The sequence below is a fragment of the Leptodactylus fuscus genome, chromosome 1 (assembly GCF_031893055.1).
Source record: "Leptodactylus fuscus isolate aLepFus1 chromosome 1, aLepFus1.hap2, whole genome shotgun sequence".
Lineage (NCBI taxonomy): Eukaryota > Metazoa > Chordata > Amphibia > Anura > Leptodactylidae > Leptodactylus > Leptodactylus fuscus.
Window position 1 is genome coordinate 299,199,734 of NC_134265.1, and position 22,547 is coordinate 299,222,280.

General features: G+C 43.0%; 1 protein-coding gene across 1 annotated transcript in view; it reads right to left on the reverse strand.

The window, feature by feature from the left end:
* Nucleotides 1-13,677, reverse strand: part of ASB5 (ankyrin repeat and SOCS box containing 5) — a 36,530-nt gene extending 22,853 nt beyond the window's left edge. Inside the window, exon 1 of the mRNA XM_075258398.1 lies at nucleotides 13,437-13,677. Within this exon, the coding sequence (XP_075114499.1) occupies nucleotides 13,437-13,629 (193 nt within the window). The 5' untranslated portion in view covers nucleotides 13,630-13,677. The remainder of the gene's footprint in view (nucleotides 1-13,436) is intronic.
* Nucleotides 13,678-22,547: the final 8,870 nt, after the last annotated feature.

The following is a 22,547-nucleotide window of genomic DNA, read 5'->3' on the forward strand; positions in this document are numbered from 1 at the left end:
AAAAGCAGCCAATCCATCATTGCTTAGCATTGTAGCGCACTCTCTCCCATGGGTCTACAATAAGGCGAGTATATCTGTTCTCAGTCACCTGGTAACAGTGAAGGTTGTGCCCATATTAAGGTAAATAGAAGTTGCATCATAGCTGCTTACTTAGAATGCAGTGGCTGTTCAGGCGTCTATTTTCATTCTGGACAGAAGCCAAATACTGTGTTCCTATTTGTGCGGCGCTTTCACTTTGCTTCCCATGAAAGATTAAGTGCCAGTTTAATGGCCATGATTAACTTCTTGGCTAGAAATCCATAGGGCACGCAGTAGGGCTCAGGACAATCTGAGTGAAAAGTAGAATTTTAACTCTACAGCAACACGCCCCATATGTACAGACTGTGCAGAGTATAGATGTCAAGGTCAGCAAAGGCAAAAAACAGCAATGAGCTGTCTAACTGCATTTATAATACAAAGGTTAACAACAGCAATCATGTCATTAATAATATAAGCTGAAAAACTGAAAACGTGATCAGGAAAAATAATGAGGTCAAGCGCATTTATTAAGAACCCGTCATCTTTTGTGACTTGATTGTTTTAGTAAATACTTCCATCTCACATGAAATAACAATTCTTAACGCTTTGTTCCATTCCTTTATTATTGATCAATTACCAGTAAGTGTATTAATAGATTGACTACTGGGTGCTACCAGTTGGAGGGGAATCTCTGCACTCTGTGACACTGTCCATTTAGTCCTGACAATGTACCACTGTATAGGGGCACATCTCTTTCACAAAGGGAATAGTAACACCCAGTTGTGAATTGTTTAATGCCAACAGAGAAACTACACAACAGAATTATAAGAAAAGATGCTCCAGAACGGTTATTTCATATGGGGATACAAGAATTTACTAAGACAGACTTGTCAGGAGGGAGTTTTCTAGTAATGAAGCTTAGGTACAGATCTGCTCAATTCTCTGAAATAGTTAAAGGGGTTTTCCATGCTATTAGTGGGGTTTTTAGTGCTATTAGTGCACAAAAATACCTTAAAGGGGTATTCCCACCTCACATACTCATCAGTCTTCACTGCTGTAAAGTCTTCTTTCTTCCTGGTTTCTTGCATCATTTGGTGGGCGGGGTTTCATGCAACCTGCCATTTAGCTCCACACCCAAATTAGCGTGTAGCTCCGCCCACCCATATTGGACTATGAAGTACAGGTAGCAGCAACTCCATTCTGTGTTACATACAGAGACTGCCTGTCTCTGCCATAATGAACACAATTGAATTAGCTAACCTAATAACTAGGAGAACAGAAGAAATGAAAGCAGCTCCTCTCCCCTATCTGAGTGCAGGACCTAGGTCACATGGTGTAGACACAGGAATAGCTAGATACACAGGCTCGCTCCCTGCACTTAGCCCCTCCTCCCTCCCCCCTGAGAGCAGCAGATACATCACTTGACTCATGAGCAGCTAAGTCAGGGCTGTGGCCACAAAGAATTGAATAAAGTAAGATAGTGGACAAACAAAGCAGTTTTACTGAAGCAATGTATTTAGGAAAAGTCTTACATTCACATTAACAAGCAGTATAGATAGGATCCTTGTGATGGGACAGTGTTTTGAGTGATTTCTGACTTTCTCTGATCCCTCATTTACTCCCTCCACCTCCATCTCTCACACCCCCTCTCTGTTTTCCTAGCTAGCCCACCTATCTAACTAGCTTGCTAGCTACCTATCTAACTAACTCAACCACCCCACCCTATCATACTTACCTGTCTTCTGTGTCCTGGAGATCAGTTTCTTCTGTCCCTCCGACTTCTTCTTGTGTGTGAACTTCTTGTGTATGCGTGATAGGCAGAAACTTTGAGCTCTTCACTTCTGCTGGTGATTGCACAATAGAGCTAGGATAATGGCTCTATTGCGCATGCGTCGGCATAAATAAAAGAAGTGACACTTTGTGCCCAGAAGACTGAAGACAGGTAAATATGATGGGGTTGGGGGGGGGGGAGTATTGGTGGCACCGGATTATCAGAAAGTGTGCCTTGGGCGGTCACATGACTTCCCTGGTGATCTAGGAAATTATACATTTGTAAATTAGAAGATAGGCGGAGGCTTTTTAGTTTAGGGTTTAATTTTGATTTTATCCCGGACAACCCCTTTTAAGTAACCAATACAACCACATATACTTGGATAGCACTTTGTTGAAGTACAGCAGTGAAGGGGCAGCAAGCATTGGGGTCCTTTATACTGCTGATCATAAGACGTCATCAATATACCAGGCTACGTTCACATTTGCAGTGGAGTCTATGCAGGACTTTCAGGTGAACATTCAGTCTTTTCTTTCAGCCATTTCAGTATATAACCACTAGTTTTGTCTATCACTTTAAGTTATAAAACAATGGACAAATGACATATCTCATTATAGTCAATGGTTCTGCTAGGCTCCGTATGTAACTGCTATGTTTGCCTGTCCGTTGTCGTCTTTTGGAGGAGTTGGAACCTTGTATCAGCTAAATTTCTAACACAACGTTGGACAACTAATACAGTAGAAGATGTAAACTTAGTCTAAATGCACAGCATTTATCATCCAGCATGAGCTACTGTAATCTTACACATTTTAAGACTAGAGTCTAAAAACTAAACAGGATTAAATTGTAAAAACAAAAAAAACAATTGGAGGCAGAATTAAGGCAAAATCTGCTGCTGATTTTGGGGTGGAAGTTACCTCAAAATCAGCAGCAGATTTCACCGTGTGAACTGGCCTCTTAAATGGGCTTTCCAGGACTTGAGTACCAGGTCAGAATACAAAGCCAGAAATAGGTGGCTCTATACACTGTATATTTGCCTCGTTGGACTTCTGCTCACTATCAATGAATTTAAGTGAAGGAGATCTGAGCTGTAAGATTCTGGCATGGCTACTACTTAGTGTATTTTTCCGTTTCCAGCTCTGTACATTGTATGGTTCTGCTGCTCATGTGTACAACTGATCAGCTGGGATATCGGGAGATGAACCTACTTTATGAATCTGATATTGATGACCTGTCCTATCCATCAAGTAAAAGTACAAATAATTTTTTATGTATCTCTATAGGGGTTGGAGCTCTCTCTCCATATATATGTGTCTTTATAGGGGTTGGATCTCTCTCTCTATGTATATTTGTAGGGGTTGGAGCTCTCTCTCTATATATATCTGTCTTTATAGGGGTTGGAGCTCTCTCTATGTATATTTATAGGGGTTGGAGCTCTCTCTCTATGTATATTTATAGGGGTTGGAGCTCTCTCTCTATGTATATTTATAGGGGTTGGAGCTCTCTCTCTCTATATATATATCTGTCTTTATAGGGGTTGGAGCTCTCTATGTATATTTATAGGGGTTCGAGGTCTCTCTCTATGTATATTTATAGGGGTTGGAGCTCTCTCTCTCTCTATGTATATTTATAGGGGTTGGAGCTCTCTCTCTATGTATATTTATAGGGGTTGGAGCTCTCTCTCTATATATATATCTGTCTTTATAGGGGTTGGAGCTCTCTATGTATATTTATAGGGGTTGGAGGTCTCTCTCTATGTATATTTATAGGGGTTGGAGCTCTCTCTCTCGCTTTCTATTTATCTTTTTAGGGTTTGTAACTCTTTCTGTCTATGTATCTTATAAGGGTTGGAGCTCGCTTTATGTATTCTTATAGGGGTTGAGTCCTCTCTATGTATCTTTGTAGAGGTTGGTGCTCACTCTCTCTCTGTAAATGTCTTTATAGGCCTGGAGCTCTTCTCTTTCTATGTTGGGATTCTAGCAAATCTGATGGCCACTTTGTGGTGAAAACTGCGCTAAGGACACACCATGATTTCCAAAACTGGTGTGGTTTTGGAAATCGCAGCATGTCAATTATACCTATGGAAACACTGGTGGTTTCCCCACAGGTATAATTAAAACAGAAAGTCCGCAGAGAAAGCCTTTGCGAACTTACTGTTTGAAGCGCTGCAGGAAGAACCACGATGTGTTGCCGCCACGTTTTTTCCCAGCTGCAGGACGCCACATGGGGCCTTATCCTCAATCTTGTTGAGCAGATTAAGAAGGGAAGCCATCTCTAGGACACCTTTGTGTTCCAATAACAGAACACTTATAGACACCCATGAGTAAGAGATGGGGTTCCCTAGAGGCGGGCAGGTTGTCCCCTGTGACATGTTGTTTGTTGTTACAGCTTGCGATTTTACGTACTCAAGCTCACTTACAAATGAGTTTTATCTATAAATTCTTTGCCACTGAAGTGCTACATCCTTTTTGTGAGCAGATTCTGTGTCCTTCATTGCCAGTGGGTGGCTTCAGGTGACTTCCAGGGGTTGGTGTTTGAGCAGCAGCTCAGAAAACATGCCAGACCCGGCAGAGAGAGGCGATGTCGACCACAGTACAGCAGCCATACTACCACTGTCCCGGACACCTTGACTGCCTGCTGATACCTGTTTATATAAACACAGGATAGACAGTTTTGGTGTAAAATATATTTTTAATATATACATTTTTGTTGATGTTGCCCTTAGATACCAGATAAGACTGGTCTCATAAAGTGTCAGCATTGTAGTTTGGATCTAGACCATAATGGAGGAAAGTTACTATCACACATATACCAGCTTTCTGGTACACAATTTATTCTGTCACTATCATCCTATATATAAGAATGCGTACCGTAAAAAAAACCTGAATCCCAGTGTGGGCGTATAGTTATTAAAAATTGCATTAAAAGCATCTAATGAGAATTTAATGCTCTTTTTGTTCCATCATTAAAAATAATGTATCATTTAGGGCCACATAGCAGTCTTCACTAAAAATTGTACAATACAAAAGTTGTGTATCAATATGGATATACTATTAGGCTGGGTTCACACTACTGCCGCTGTCCGCACCGGGGTTTCTGTCGTAAACCCCTGGGGAAACTGGACAGGGAACGGCTGCCGGCGGTCAGCTTTAAAACCCATTGATTTCAATGGGTTTTTAAAGGTGACTGCCAGTGTCTGTATGCGGCCTTTCCACCTGGAAACCGTTATTTTTGCACAGAGACAAAGTCGTACATGCAGGACGACTTCCTGGCGGAGAGGCCGCATACGGACACCACCGCTCACGTTTAAAAACTCATTCAAATGAATGGGTTTTAACCTGACCGCCAGCAAGACGTCCCCTGTCCAGTTTCCCCGGAGTTTACAATGGAAACCCCAGGGTGGACAGCAGCGGTAGTGTGAACACCGCTTTAGAAGGAGAATGTCACCAGAACCCAAGCATATCAAGCAAGCCCATCTTAGGGTCACCTAACTCAAACAGTGTTTTTCCCCTGTGACTTGGTGCCTTTGTTGGCGAGATAGCTTCATTTCTGTCAATATACAAATGATGAGTTATGATCCAATGAGCATATTTGCATATTGACCAAAACAGGGATATCTCAACAATATAGACGCATTTTAAAAGTGGTATTTCTGTCAGTATTTTAGACACAATTTTTCAGGCAAAATACAGAAAAGATACGAATAAATTTTTCTAAAATTCCTAAACCTGAGAATAGAACATTTCATAAGCATGTGTATATTCCAAAAAATATTGTATAAAATACTTACAAAATATTATTTTCTGTAAAATAACGTCTTATATCTATTAAAATTCCAAATGTATATTTCAGTATACTATTAAATTCAACAATCTAGATTTACATTATGTCTACTAATGTCCACTAGATGGCAAACATCCATCTTTATTGTATACTTGTAATACTGAATATGAGATTTATTTTGCCTCACCATATTAACTCTGTCATTGTACTTTACTTTCAGTGCTAGAAAAGGGACAAAAAATGGGCAATTTTAAACCATCTTTAAATTAATGACATGTCTGCACATACAATGGTAATGTTTTCATCTACTCCCACATGCCACAAATTTCTAACCATATCTAGTCAATCACGTGGCAGAATCTTTAAGTATAAATACAGAGTCAATGCTGGATACTGTACATCAAAGCATATTTACAGGTTCAAGAGGTGTTTAACTCTGTCTAATCTGGTCAGGGAACAGTACCCAGAATGGACCAACCTATAAAATGAAGGCAAGAGTAAATGAGATATAGTATGTGGACAGGGATCAATGAATGCCCAGTTCTGTATGTGTATCCCTACAGTGGATGGCGTATAGCAGTGTTTGTGAACCCCTTCAATAAGCCAACAAAGTAGTCCCGAGGTGCAGATCATTTATGTCAACAAAAGAAGGGTGTATCCACTCACTGCATCACTATTCGGCCTCTACCTCTTGCTCCAGGTATCAAGAGAGCAGCAGGTGCAATATAATGAAGTCACTTACACTACACCTGTTGCTCCCAGAAGCTTCCTGGAGCAGAGACTGAAGGAAGAGGTGAGTATAAGGGTAAGTTCACACTGAGTTTTTTAGTCATGATTTTGAGGCCGTATCCACCTCAAAATCCTGACCAAAAAGACGGCTCCCATTGAAATCAATGGGAGTTGCTCAGCTCTTTTTTTCGGGAGCCGTTACTACCGGCTCCTGGAAAAAAGAAGCAACATGCTCATTCTTCAGGCTGATTCGCCTCGTGATTTGGCCGGAAGACACACCCTCCTCCAGACTAGGCCCATTCATTGGGCCTAATCCGGAGAGGAGTGCGCGACTGGATGCCGATGCAGTGCACCAGCTTTCAGTTGCGGCTACCTGGTTTTTGGTCCGGAACCTGAGGCAGCCTCCGCCTCAGGTTCCGGACCAAAAAACCCTGTATGTACTTGCCCTTAGTTTTTAGGTTTTTTCTTAATATGAACCATTACAATCCCCCAGTAAGCACCTGAGCTATGGTGGTCCCCCAGAAATGAGTGATGCACAGCACAGTACACTCACTCTACTACATACACACCAGCCTATCTGTCCATACAATAACCATAACCAAGCAATACCAGTCATCTTGTAGCATCGATCTGTTACCTTAAGTCTGATGTTGTGTGAGCAAGTATCTCTGGCTCAAAGGGCTATGAAGCAGAAAAGGTGTAACTTGAAGCACCCCAAAGAAAAACCTATAACGGGGTACCCACTTACCATGTACTATCTATAATACTGGCTCTAGGGCCTGCTAGTGATTGCTACCTCTGCATCCAATCAGTGGCTTAACTAGGAATGGCAGGGCCCCGTGGCGAACTTTTGACATGGCCCCCCCCCCCCCCACCGACACCGACGCCGAAGACCTCGACCGACCCTCTCCTACACATTTCTGCGCGCTCTATTATCCCCCATAGTGGCCCCTGTACACAGTATTATGTCCCTTAGTCGCCCCTGCACACAGTATTATCCCCCATAGTGGTCCCTGCAAAGTATTATCCCCCATAGTGACCCCTGCACACACTATTATGTCCTATAGTGGCCCCTGCAAACAGTATTATCCCCCATAGTGGCCCCTTCAAACAGTATTATCCCCCTTAGTGGCCCTTGCACACAGTATTATCCCCCATAGTGGCCCCTGCACACAGTATTATGTCCCCTAGTGGCCCCTGCACACAGTATTATCCCCCATAGTGGCCCCTGCACACACTATCATGTCCCATAGTGGCCCCTGCATACACTATCATGTCCCACTGTGGACACCAATAAACAATTATTATACTCTGGGGTCTTTTCAGACCCCAGAGTATAATAATCGTAGACCTGGGGGAATAAAAACATAAAAAACTATTGTTACTTACCTGTCCCCCGGCTCCTACGCGGTCTTCTCCGTTGCCTTCTCCGCTGATGTCCTTGTACAATGACGTCGGACGTCACATGACCCGGGACGCAGGCCGGGTTCATGTGACGTCAGAGACGTCAGAAAGGACGTCAGGAAGGAGGCCTAGCAGGATTGTGGAGAGGTAAGTAACATGTTTCTTACGTTTCCCGGTCCGCCAATCATTATACTCGGGGGTCCGAAAAGACCCCCGAGTATGATGATAGCAGCGGTAGCAGCTGTCACCAGGCCCCTAATGTCCCGGGCCCTGTGGCAGCTGCCTCCACTGCTATGGCGGTAGTTATGCCACTGCACCCAATATATCTATGCCCCTGCTAAAAAGACCCTAGTTTAAGACAAGAACCGGACTACTAACAGGGCCCCTTAGAAGTCTGAAAACAATATGTGTAGAACAGATTTAGGAATTTGCCAATGAAAAGGAGGTAATAGTTGTATGTAGCTGCAGAGTGGGCCCTTATAATGCAATTTACTGATGGGCCCTATGCACCTCAGCTCAACTGTGAATATTATACAAATAAAAAATAATATCACTAGTTAATAAAAGTAATGATTTGTGGCCAGGATCATTACCATTAACTGGTTAAAACCAGTAAGGCTAAGTTCACACAGAGTTTTTTGGTCAGAATTTTGAGTCCGTATCCGCCTCAAAATCCTGACCAAAAAGACAACTCCCATTGAAATCAATGGGAGCCGCTCAGCTCTTCAGCGACATGCTCATTCTTCAGGCCGTTTCGCCTCGCGATTTGGACGGAAGACACACCCTCCTCCGGGCTAGGCCCATTCATTTGCCTAATCCAGAGCGGGGTGTACGGCTGGATGCCTATGCAGTGCACCAGCTTTCAGTCGCGACTACACGGTTTTTGGTCCGGAACCTGAGGCAGCCTCCGCCTCAAGTTCCGGACCAAAAATTCCTGTCTGAACTTACCCTAATGCTGTAGGTGTGCATGTATGTATATAGGGGAGAGGTGAGTAATTGTCTAAAGATAAGTACAATATTTTAGTACAAAGGCACCTTTCACATATCATCAGACTCATAAACTACTATAAATTTAGAAATTTCCCAAATAGATTATAAAATAGAAACGGTTAAACATGATAAGATTTTCCATGTGTGCCGTACAATGGACTTCACTGACTCTTAGTTATTTTAAGATTTCTGCTCCAAGAGCAATGACCTGAAGTACAGTATGGTGCAATTTCCTATGCAAACATAGTGTGCATTTATTTCTTATTTATAGACCTGTGATCTGTCCGGAATGAATGCTGAGAACTTGATCTGCATTTTATTTCCCTCAACAACTGTGGCTGACTGACACTATCAATTGTTAAAAATCGAGGCAGGGAAAACATTGCTCTGGCCATTTGCTTTGGCATTAGTCAGTGTTTCCACTTTCTATGAAACTGCTCACAACAAATACACAACATAAAAATAGTGCAGTACATACAGTACATAGAATCCTCTATGACCATAGTAAAGCTAAAGGTGTTCCAGGATTGTAGGGACTGAACCACAATTGTGCAGAAAAATACTGATTTCATTGTCATCTTTTGTGGAAGTAGTTTATGTTACTCATGTGATATGGTACATAACAATACTCTAAATACCAATCTCTGTGGTTTACCCAGACATGTGTCTGATGGCTAGCATCCCCTCTAAAGGTAGTCACAGGAGAAAGTGATACTACACTAGGGCCCCCAGTGTGAATGGAGCAGTAGTGTGTATGTATGCCTGCCGAGCACCACTACATTCCCATGCAGGGGCTGATGGAGTGCTGTACTTTGACAGACCCATAGAAGGGAATGAATGAGCACCATCACTCTATTCACATAAGTGACTCGGAGACTGTCATTCTCATAACGACAGTGTGTCCCAGCGGTCAGACACTTATTGCCTTATTCTGTGGATTTAAGGAATTCACATGGTCATCAACAGTATAAGACTGACTCACCAAAGTACCATAGGATCCTCCGGTGGGCACATGCTCTATTACAATAATAGTTCAGCAAAAGACACCCACATTTAAATGGTACTATAGTCTATTCTCGGGTTTTATTGGTAGGTGGGCCGCTAGAATCATTTGGAGTCATAGAACCTCAGTCCAACACTGTTCAGCAACAATACTCAGGTTAGAGATGGCATTAGGAGTTGTTCACACACCAGAATCTGCCACTGATTTTGAGACAGTTCCCCCCCCCCCAAATCAGCAGTAGTAATGGAAAAAATACACATCCTGCTTGAGCTTTCCATGGAATGCAGGGTAATGGGTAATGAATAGGAATCTGAGGAACAAGTCTGCATCAAAATTCTCTTCATTTTAGTGTGTGTGTGTGTGTGTGTGTGTGTATACATATATATATATTGTAAGCCGATGGCTGGCCAGGTAATAGAGAGGGTGTGCATCTCACCCAGACTACTAAGGTGGGTGAGATAAGAAAACTCCAGAAAGATTGTTTCTCAGCAGATAACTATTGTCTGCTATGGGTTATTTCAGAGTTCCGGTTACTGGGCTGGATTTTTAGGAATGGCAGGTAGGTTGGTAGTGGGACCTGTCATTCTACCCCCCCTCCAGTCCACACTTTGGGGATATTCCAGCAGCGACTCAGCTGCAGAGAGTCTGCTCATCAAGGGAGGCTTAAGAAGCCAGCTCCAGCAGCAGACTGGGGGCAGAGTTTGGCTGGAGAGCAAACAGAGAGGGCATATTTTTGGAGCTGTGTCCTGAATGATTCTACTGGCTTTTGATTTCTGTTACTCTAGGTGAGATAACCTATTCTATCTTTAGTTAGAGCCTAGCCGGGCAGGTATTTATTTTTGTATTGTTTCCTTTTGTTGCTGCACTATATTTTTGAGTGGAAATAAAACTCTACCTTTGTTTTGGACTAAAGAATCTGGACTTGTGTGTCTATGCCACCCCACCTAGCAACCCCAGACCCTGACACTATGTATAGTCACCTTTGCACAAATAAACAACAGTTTGATAAATAAAGAAGCTTCCATCATATCCTTAAATGCAGCAATGAACCAGAGGGGTCCAGCTTGATTTGGATACACATTGTTTAAACCCAGATTTCCTCCAGTGAATCCTGGCAGAAGCACAAGGAATGAAACACCAATTCATGTCATGGAATGATTTGAGTCTGACACAGATAGATAGTAAAATGCATTATATTGCCCCCTTTATCTGTGTTATTTACCACCCTAGTACATCTTTGCGCTATTTCCTATGTAACACTATGAGCTATGAGACAGCAACAAAGTGGGTGGAAAGGAAGAAGGTAATAAAGAGGAAAGAAAGGATGTGGATAAATATAAGGGGAAGTACTGCTGGGAGGGCAAAGGAAACATACTGCAGTGTGCAGTAAAGGGGTGACCAAGGGGTGTGTATTAGGGTGGTTGATGGGACATGTTCCCTGACTGCTAAGTGCCAGAAGAAGCACTAACTTACCCCTAGTCAGTGTACTTCTATGCAGGGCTAGGACAGAAAACAGAGTCATATAGTGCCTGGTGAAAGAAAGCCATGCTATGACTATGGTATCAGAGATAGTGTCTATTCTCATTGCCTACATCTATTGTAATATTTTAAAGGGGTTATCTCAAGAAGGAAACCAGTGTTCATATGCACTATTATGTTCCTGCATGGGACTCCTCTCTGTGAGCCAAAACAGAAATCTGGTCGACTTGAAATGTTTCTTGTTTTATATGAACTGTCATTTATATAAATGGTCACCGTGTAGAGGTTGTTGCAGAGGAAATGCCTGGTTGGCTACAGCTCCCCCAGCAAAATTACTGTCAACTGAAGATACCTGGAGTAGGACCTGCATTTATAAAGTGGTTTTATCTGCAGGGACAACTCTTTTAAAGGGGTGTTACAGTTCTTATTTTATGGCATAAGGAGGCTTGAAATAGCCAGCGATCCAACGGACCAAGTCCTTGGTCTTTGTTTATTTTGTTATTTTAATCAAAAAAATCTTAAGCAATTCACATGTTAGGCAATTCACATCTGTGTTTGGTAGTCCGTTTAGGGAATGCATTAAATCGATTAGCTAAGAAGCCACATGGACCCCATAGACTATAATGGGGTCTCTTTGGTTTCCGCAAGAATCATATGGAGAGAAAAGTGGTGCTTGAAGAACTCTTCTCTCTGCTTGATTTGTGCAGATGCCGCGCGGAAACACACGGACCCCATTATAGTCTGTGGGGTCCGTGTGGTTTAATTGATCACCGCTTTTTAATGCGTTCGGTATTCCGTTCGGGGGGGGGTCCCCAAGTAGACTAGCCTAACGTAATCCCGAACACAGATGTGAACCAGGCAGGCCTCAGATAACATATCCCAAAGAATTACTCATACTCCAAGGTAGAATAAGCAAAGATTGTAAGGATTGAAAATCTTCGGTCTTACACATATTCAGACATCTTTTCCATGGTTTAAACGTCATCCACCTAATATAGCTATTAATTCAAAACCAATTCTCAGTATAATATTAAATAGACCCACAGGACTTTATATATGTAACATGCCCATAGACACAACACAAATCTGTGTGCTGCAAAGAGCAGAGCTGAGCTGTATCCACAGGCAACAAAATAAACAACCCTGCCCAGTAAATCTAAAGTTTCTGAGGGATGCCAAGAACTTATCCCAATATGCACAAAATAACAAGATCAGCACCCAATGTCATCTACTGGATATTATTACTAAGGCTGGTCTTACACGACCATATTGAATGTACGGTCTGCAAGTTGCTGATCAGCAATACTAGTTGCTGATGGGCAACATAGACTCCGAAGATGTCCGTGTCCTGCCGCACTCGCCCATAGAGTTCAATGGGCGAGTCCGTGCAGTGCCGCAATTCACGGCCATTACGAATATGTCCTATAAATTGCGGACCACGGTTGCGGCCCGGCCACACCACAGATAAAATATCCGGTGGTGTAAGACGCCACATTGAATATAAGGTGTCCACAATTGAAACCCCTCAATTGCGGACCATTTGCGGACTTACATTACGGCCGTATAAGACCAGCCTTATATGGGCATATTTCCATTTGTGTAGTAGATAATAGATACAGCCACAATGTAATTCTACATGATCAGTTACTGCAGAATTGCAAAAATACTGTGCGTTTTTATAGGTGAAAAACGACATTAGACAACAGTGTCAATATATATCTATTATATGCTCATGAAAATGATTTATGCTATTTTCATATACAGTATATCCCATGAAAATAAATAGGAGTGTATCAAAGCTGCGTTTGGTTGTTTTCGGATCTCCCGGCGTGATGGACTTACATCAGTGTATTCTCACCTCAGACATGCCCCTTTTATAATCCAGTATCAGTACCATTTTATAATTTTGTCACAACTAGATACAATATATGATATGTTCGTAGGGATATTACTGCTCTGCCACACCCCCTATTTGTTTTAAAAATAATAGATGTTGGCCTGAGAGGAAAGGGGGCGCTATCTCACAATTCATATATAAATATGCTATATATGCTTATATGTGCCTTGCACATCTTCTAATGTTTGTGTTTTCACATACTAATACATAAGCACCACTGTGTTTTCCCCTACTTCCCAGAAAGATCAGTTACTTATCGTGACCTAGGACAATAAGTAGATCCTCTGTATTACATAATAAGATGGAAGCAGCTATTGAAGTTACAGATCACTAGCATGACCAGACAACAGTGAGTACAGTACCTTGTCCTTGGGTCACAGTGTAGAATTCCGCTTGTATTCGTGCAGCTTCTTTACGATTCCCCTTGACTATGTAGAAATGGCTGAGGATCGCAAGGCTGATTTTCACAAATAATTTGAAACAGAAAAGTGCCACGATAGTGAAGTAGACATTGGAGAGTTGCAGAGCAAAAGGTTTTTCCTCCAGCACCGTCATAGCTGTACCAGAGTCTTTGTCACTGTTTAGGAGTGGGTCTGAACTGTTGACAGGATCACATGGCTACAGCCAGAAGCTGCTCACAACAGCTGGTACTAGGGAAACCAGATAGCAGGTGCTCATGATGCCTGCTGCTGAAAATATGGGGATTATTTATGTTGGACTAAGCAAAAGAACCCATATCCAGTTGTGATACAAAGGTCGTTAGCAACTTAATTAGAGCAAAAACATTTTTTGTGAACAATTAAAATGAAATGCTTTATTTTGGGTACGCAGCCCTACAAGGACAAATATAAAAACGCTTGTGTAGTGTAGTTATTTTTTACTTGAAAAGCAGGGTAGTGGTATTGGCTCATATATTGAAAATTCAAGCAATAAACCACATCTTACCTGCCAAGCCTGTCTACAAACAGACAAAAGGAAAATGTTCGTTGTTGTACCGTGTTAGCCAGTGGGTTGGAAATATAAAAAAACGAAAACTTGGTGATCTTCAGTAGTTGATACCTTTTTAATGGCTAACTCATAATGATGACAAATGGCTAACGTTTCGAAGCGCAAGGCTCCTTTGTCAAAGCAAATTTAAAAACTTTTTTGAAGGATGCATATATATATATATATATATATATATATATATATATATATATATATATATATATACACAGAGCAGGCACAAAGGGTGTTAGATTTCAGGAGGAGGGGGGGGTTGTTAGTAGTTGGTGAGACAATGTAAGCAATTGGTGGAGACATTTGGTCGAGACAATGTGGTAATTGGTGGAGACAATATAAACACTTACAGGTCCTTGTCAGATCACACGCTACTGTAAAAAGACATGAACCCCTGTGATGCATTAATCCCACACTCTAGTGTCTGAAACAGTGTCATGAATTTATATAAGATGCATACATGAATATAAATTGCTTACATTGTCTCACCAACTACTAACAACCCCCCCCCCTCCTCCTGAAATCTAACACCCTTTGTGCCTGCTCTGTGTATATATATATATATATATATATATGCATCCTTCAAAAATGTTTTTAAATTTGCTTTGACAAAGGAGCCTTGCGCTTCGAAACGTTAGCCATTTGTCATCATTATGAGTTAGCCATTAAAAAGGTATCAACTACTGAAGATCACCAAGTTTTCGTTTTTTTATATTACAAACAGACATACATACAGGTAAGTATATAGAGAAATGTAGGCTAATCAGCTCTATTATCTCCCCCCTACTTCCCCAATGGCCTGTTAAAATTGCGCTGCCTAAAAAATTGTCGGCAGGAACCAAAAAATGGGGTTAAATTACGGCAGTAGGACAGTACAATTAATAGCCTAATATTAAGAGTCCATCGGGGATACAATGAGGTCAGCGTGGTTCCACAAATGGTAGGGTATTGGGCAAAGTAGCGCCCGTGATGACAAGGGCAATTTACCAACACTCCATCACCTATCCTACTGGTTTATTGCTTGAATTTTCAATATATGAGCCAATACCACTACCTGCTTTTCAAGTAAATGATGAAAGTAAATGATGTTTGTTCCTCAATCACGCAAAAACCGCTCAACTAATTTGGCTCAAATTTTCAACAAACATAGTTCCTAGGCAGGATTGAACGATAGGCTACTTTTCGTCACAATCGCATACATACGTTTTTGTCAGGACCCCGACAAAACCACAACTCATACCACCAGCTCTGCAATCCCACAAACTTTTCAGCATAGCAAGCCACAAACTCCCTATTGCCCTCTCGGGCCTAGCTCCTAATCCCAGGCAGGGGAGGAGGCCGGGGTCAGGGGGTGGGTGCAAAGGGGTCAGGGGGGGGGGGGAAGGAGGGTTGGAAAGGGAACGCAATGACACCTAGACGGGCGAGCGGATTTGGCTGAAATTGCGCACGTACATACCTTGGGTCCCAGATTGAACGATAGGCTACATGGAATTCCCGTACACCACCGCAATTCACTCCTGTGACCGGTGCTTTTCACTTTTGAATTCGCAGCAGGACCTGGGACGCTGTAGGACCCAGCCCCATCAGCAGCTCACTTGGATGGGTGCCGCTTCTCTATGTGGGCGGAGCTATCGGCTGGGGCGAGAAGTGCGTACGCTGCCCCGCCTGTGTGGGCTTACCACAGGACCGCAGTGCTCTGCCGCGGCCGGACAGGGGGTCGCCTTCGCCGCGGTCTGGAACGCCGGTTCGGCCTGCTGTCCCGTGGCGGCTGCAGCCTCTGGGGGATGTCGCCGATGTCTGCTCAGGGCTATCTACAGTGTCATTTGGCCGCAGGAGAAGGGTTGTGACGACAGGTGAGTTAGGGGACTTTGAGAAGGGAGAGGGGTGGGGTGTTGGGATTGAAGAGGTTGCCGGTCCAGTGGAGGACGCGGGAATGGGGGGCCTGGGCAGGTAAACCTGGGGGCCCCTGGAAGGGGGACGAGGACAGGGCCGCCACAACGCCCTCAGATGGAATGGGGGCACATGGCTTGCCACGGGAGGGGGGCCCTCATAGGCACCCCTGTAACATCGGTGCATGGGGAGCCCGGGGTTTGGTGAGACCATGGGCACAGTTTGGTGGGGGGAAAGGTGACACAGGGTCTGGGGGGGGAAGGGGTCACTGGGTAGGTAAGACAGGGAAGGGGACATGGGGTGGTGGGAAAAAGGGGGCACGGGGTAGGTAACACAGGGGCAGGGGGCATGGGGTTAGGGGGAAGGGGACACGGGGCTAGGGGGGAAAAGGGGCATGGGGTAGGAGAAAGAAGCGAGCACATGAGGGAGTGGGTAGGAAAAAAGGGGGTTGGCGGGCGCCAGGGGGGAGATGAGGAAAACAGAGCCGCTGTGGACACAAGGCAAAGGAAGAAGCCTGTGCGGCGCTACAGGTGGGTCACGCAGGGGGTCAGGGTTCCGCGGATGAAGTCGCGGGTACTGCTAGTCCTTAATAATAGTTATAGGTTTTAGAAACTGTATAAAGCTGGAAGCTAACAAAAGTACACACTATGTGTGTATTATTAAACAACAGCCTTCATATACAATGCATAAATGGAGAAATCACTATCTAAGACCAGGGCCACATGTTGCAAATTATAATAGTCTCCCAGCGCGATCTGGTCCTGCTTCTTTCATGTTTTCTTCTGGTGGAAGTCCCCGCTGCATGTGACCCATGAGGCGTATCAGTGGCCTCAGCATAAGACTACTACCTGTGACCACTGCGTCTTTTCTTTAGGAAAGGGACATAGGACGTCACAGAGCGGCGTGGACTTCCCACAAAACAGGACAGTGGAGTAGTAGGGCAGGACTGCGCTGGGAGACACCGGGGACAGGCGAGTATGGGTTTTTTTTTTCACTTTCCCCAGCCTAATATATATCTATATCTTATACATACATATTATATACATCAATAACAGACTGTCACAGCTGTGCTGAATTGTTTTTTTTGTGTAGTTTTCCTAATTCCATAGATATCTGTTTTGTTACTTTTAGGCTAGGTTCACAGTTGCGCCTGCTCTCCACTGAGGGATTCTGTTCCCCCATTTCACTTGAAACAAGTTTATACACTATTGTGTACATAGACTAGACATTATAGTCTATCAGATCCGCGGGTAACCACTTTTTTAAGCGGATTAGTTTTACGTTCAGGAGGGTCCCCAAGTGGACCCACTGAACGACATCCCAAACACAGGTGTGAACCTAGCGTCAGCTGCTGATAGAAATGTACTGTAAAATTTGTGGTCCATTAGTCCCAGCATAGTTGCTAGGTAGTGGAGGACCTCCCACATGAAAGTACACTTTTATTGGTGGCCAAAAGTAGTGGCACTGACATCTAGACACAAAATAATAATAGTGGTGGATTCAGGCTAGTGCTGTCAACCTATAGATACATAAAACTCAAAAAAGTCATGAAAACGTGACAAGTCCTCTTTAAGCCAAAAATGGGAAATAACATGATGGTAATGTCCAGTGGTGTTGCTTAATTCGTTTCTGGCACACAGAATTTTGTACTTAGCCCCTATCATTCCCTTCAATTGGTGTTGTTAGTCATGTGGGCAGTCTTGGACTGGAACAGATATCTTGAGACCACCCACCTTACAATAAAAGGCATATTTAGCATATTGGGTGCTCAAACAAACAAAATTTCAGGAAGACTTGGAAAGGGTTTGACAAAAAAGTACAATTGTGCCAGACTGAATGGATTGGCGCCTACTGGTGGATGCAATGAGTTGGAGTTGATGGAGGTGGTGAAAGATTGTCATTAATACAAAGTTTTTTCAGTATCATATATGCCAGCATACTATAACCTTACAAAATATCCTGTATAGTTTAGAAAGGAAAAAGGAAAAAAAACAATTTTTTTTAATATTTCAACTATTTTATATCCAACAAAAGGATAAAGTCCGTGATCTGGATCATGAACTGTACTTTGGGCACATACAGATCCCATTATGAACATTAACCTAAATGTATCACAAAGGTATGAGAATGCTATGTTATTTTGGCTACTCTGATGATTAATAATGGCTAGCACAGATCTCCGCAGCACTCATCTTTATCTAGAATCAATGATGGCTGCTCCCTAGCCAAATGTCAGTCACTCATGAAACTTGGATGCAGCATGATTTACAATGGCTTTATTTTCTGACATGTATAGCCAGTATAAATAGCTCTGGACAGCATTTCCACATCCCTATAAAACCAAGAGGCTTATCTTAAATGATGTGTCTAAAATGTATTTAAATTTCAATGTGCTAGTTCCAAAAATATGTACCATAAAGTGCAGAGGGAGATATCAGCGTATGTAAAACACACCGAAAGGAGTGCACATGTACTGCAGCTATAATAGGCCTAATTCACCCTATAATGTTCTTAATGCCATAAGTGGAGAAAGGGAAAAAGGCCAAGTATGTCTCTTTATAGCTCCAAAAATATTCACATCTGTTAATTGCCAAGAACATTTTGTCACTTTGCTACAAAGAAAGGGAGAGGAGGGAGTGAAAACTAAACATATAAAGTTCACATAGTAGCACTATAGAGGAGACCAATGTGTGAAGGTAAGTGATGAGCTTAGTTATTTGGTATCATCCCCTACCTACACACGATGGTGTCATGTCCATGATCCCTCATATTACATAACAATATGTTTATTAGAAGGATCACCCCCATTACGAGCCCATAATATAGCAAGGCTTCCCAGACAGCTTGCAATGCAACCGCAAGGTATATAGTCTGCCTGTCATTGCACTGGTATATCAGAAAATTACTCATACAAGAAGTGAATGTTATAATGAAGGTATATTTAGGTTTTGGTATATACACACTTGGACAAAATTGTTGGTACCCCTCGTTTAATGAAAGAAAAACCCAAAATGTTCACAGAAATAACTTGAATATGACAAAAGTAATAATAACCAAACTACATGTTGACAAGCCACAAAGCTTCTGGGAAAATGTCCTATGGACAGATGAGAGAAAAATCAAACTTTTTGGCAAGGCACATCAGCTCTATGTTCACAGACGGAAAAATGAAGCATATATTAAAAAGAACACTGTCCCTACTGTGTAACATGGAGGCGGCTCTGTTATGTTCTGGGGCTGCTATGCTGCATCTGGCACAGGGTGTCTTGAATCTGTGCAGGGTACAATGAAATCTCAAGACTATCAAGGGATTCTAGAGAGAAATGTACTGCCCAGTGTCAGAAAGCTTGGTCTCAGTCACATGGGTCTTACAAGAGGATAATGGCCCAAAACACACAGCTAAAACACCCAAGAATGGCTAAGAGGAAAACATTGGACTATTCTGAAGTGGCCTTCTATGAACCCTGACTTAAATCCTATTGAGCATCTTTGGAAGGAGCTGAAACACGCCGTCTGGAAAAGGCACCCTTCAAACACAAGACAACTGGAGCAGTTTGCTCATGAGGAGTGGCTCAAAATAGCTGTTGAGAGGTGCAGAAGTCTCATTGACAGTTACAGGAATCGTGTGATTGCCGCAAAAGGTTGTGCAACAAAATATTAAGTTACGGGAACCATCATTTCTGTCCAGGCCTGTTTCATGAGTTTTATTAAAAAAAAAAAAAAAAATCTGTTGAAGCAAAAAGCAATGTCTGACTTTCATTTGTTCATTTTCATACAATTTTTATTTATTATTACTTTTGTCAGATACAAGTTATTTCTGTGACCATTGTGGGTTTTTCTTTTATTAAACGGGGGGACCAACAATTTTGTCCACATGTGTATGTACTCTCTACATTTACAGCAATGCAAAAATTAGTGTATGAAATTGTTAGGCTGGTTACATGGCTTCACTCAGCATGTCAGTTCAGGATGGTAGGGCCAGGGCCCCACATTGCGGAAACGCCACAATTTTGCCACAACAGAAAAGCTGAGTTTTACAGTACCTGCTAAGTGAATGGAATTCTGGCCAATCCCATCCACATATTACAGAAAAATAGTGCTGCGATTTCAAAAAAACCTAGCATTTTTGTAAATCGCAGCATGTCAATTATAACTAGGGTAATGCTTGCGTTTTCCACATATGTATAATAAGGACGGGCCCCAGCGCTCAAACTGTACTGGGGGCATCCCTAATGCTGCGAGAGAAGTCTCCAGTGCCGCCTTAATCTTCTTCAGGAACGGGTCTTCATCGTGTCTTCTTCCGGCGGTGGCTTCAAACTTCTAGGCCTCGGGCAAAGCCGACTGCGCATGCCTGTTGGCCACAAGAAAATGGCTGCTTACATAGTATTGTAAGCGGCCATATTCTTGCGGCCGGCAGGCATGCGCAGTCGGCTTTGCCCTATGCCTGAGGCCTATAAGTTTGAAGCCAACCCCTGGAAGAAGATGCGAAGAAGACCCGTTCTTGAAGAAGATGGAGGCGGCACTGGAGACTTCTCTCGCAGCATTGGGGACGCCCCCAGTACAGTTTGAGCGCTGGGGCCCGCCCCCAGTACTGAGAGAACTCATTTGCATACTAACAAAAACTGGCAGCAAGTGAACGGCAGCGCGGAGAAGACATCGAAAGGTAGAAGATGAATAGCCTTTCTTAAAGGGATCCTATCATTATAGCACAATTTTTTCTAGTTGACACGTAGGAATAGCCTTAAGAAAGGCTATTCGTCTCCTACCTTTAGATGTCTTCTGCGCGCCACCGTTCCGTGGAAATCCCGGTTTTCTTCGGTATGCAAATGAATTCTCTCGCAGCACTGGGGGCGGGTCTCAGCGCTCATACAGCACTGGAGGCGTCCCCAATGCTGCGAGAGAACTCTCCAGCGCCATCTTCTTCAGGAACGTCCTCTTCACGCGTCTTCTTACAGTAAGTAAGCAGCCATTTTCTTGTAGCCTGTGGGCATGCGCAGTCGGCTCTGCCTGAGGCCCTAGGCCTAGAAGTTTGACCCCATAGCCGGAAGAAGACGTGTGAAGAGGCCGTTCCTGAAGATGATGGAGGCGGTGCTGGAGAGTTCTCTCGCAGCATTGGGATGCCCCCAGTGCTGTTTGAGCGCTGGGGACCGCCCCCAGTGCTGTGAGAGAACTCATTAGCATACTGACGAAAACCAGGATTTATACTGAACGGAGGCATGGAGAAGACATCTAAAGGTAGAAGAATAGCCTTTCTTAAGGCTTTTCCTACGTGTTAGTCACAAAAAATTGTGTTTTAATGAAAGGATCCCTTTAATAGGACTAACAGACACTTTTTCAAAAAAAAGCCAGAAAACCCCTTTACTCCTAGCAAGGGGAAGAATAAAGAGATGCAGGATTTCACAGAAAGGGGCTAAAATTTGTTAATAAAGTATATTACAAAATGTAATAATGACACAAATACTGCTAGAAAACAGTTGTTTGAAAGTTTAGTCACCATTTAAACAGTTATCCAGGTAAAATACAAACAGGGCACATCCACCAGAGCAAGAGACCACTTTACTAAATAAATAAAAGAAGCACCATTCACTATCTCCCCATACCCCCCAAGGCTTTGCATCCTTGAATAGACTCTGCTCCACTGATTCGTTTTCTCTAGTCCCGAACTGTCTGCCCCAGCTCAGGACTGCCCACCTGACTGTAGAGGGTCTAAGTAGCAGATCAGGTACTCAAACTAAGAGCACAGATTGCTTAGGAACGGTGATGACAGGTGAGAAAATTTCAACCCCTGGAGGGGAACCTGTCTGCCTCTAGTTTAATGTCACCGTCCAGCTACACCTACGGTTTAATGTCTGCTTCTAGCTGCCCGAGTTTAATCTCCCCCTCTAGTTGTCCCCAGTTTAATGTCCCACTTCAGCTGCCATTAATTTATTGCCCCCTCCAACTACCCCCACTGTTAAAGTCCCCCTCCATCTGCTCCAGTCTCATGTCCCCTCTAGTTGCCACCAGTTTATACTGGGGCACCAGGAGAGAGGGACTTAAGACTGTGGGGCAATTGGAAGGGAACATTATAATGTGGGAACATATAATGTACGGGTGACTGTAGGAGGATTATACTGTGTGAGGGCACATGGAAAAATGATTGAGAATGGGGGGAGTCAACATAAAAGTGTGTGTGGGGGGGAGGGCTGAATTTGCCACGGTGCGCCGCACATTTTGTCCCTCTTTCTGTTCTTCAAAAGTTGGGAGGTATTTTTTTATTATTATTATTTCAGATGGTCTGCTTAGTGCTTTGTGAGGTATGAGTTCATTATGAGGTGTGTGCTGATCGGGGTCATATCTACTTTTTATGATGCAAATACCATACATTTGGGGTAAAACAGGTTGGCATCATGAAAAATATAAACAAGCATTTTCCTACTTCCCTTTCACCTTGTCAGAATCTCCCTGACACCCTTCTCAAAATGTGCACGCAACATATGTTTAAAAACAGGCAAGAATATATATATATATATATATATATATATATATATATATATATATATATATATATATTTTCATTTTCACTTGTTTTATTAAATAAATAA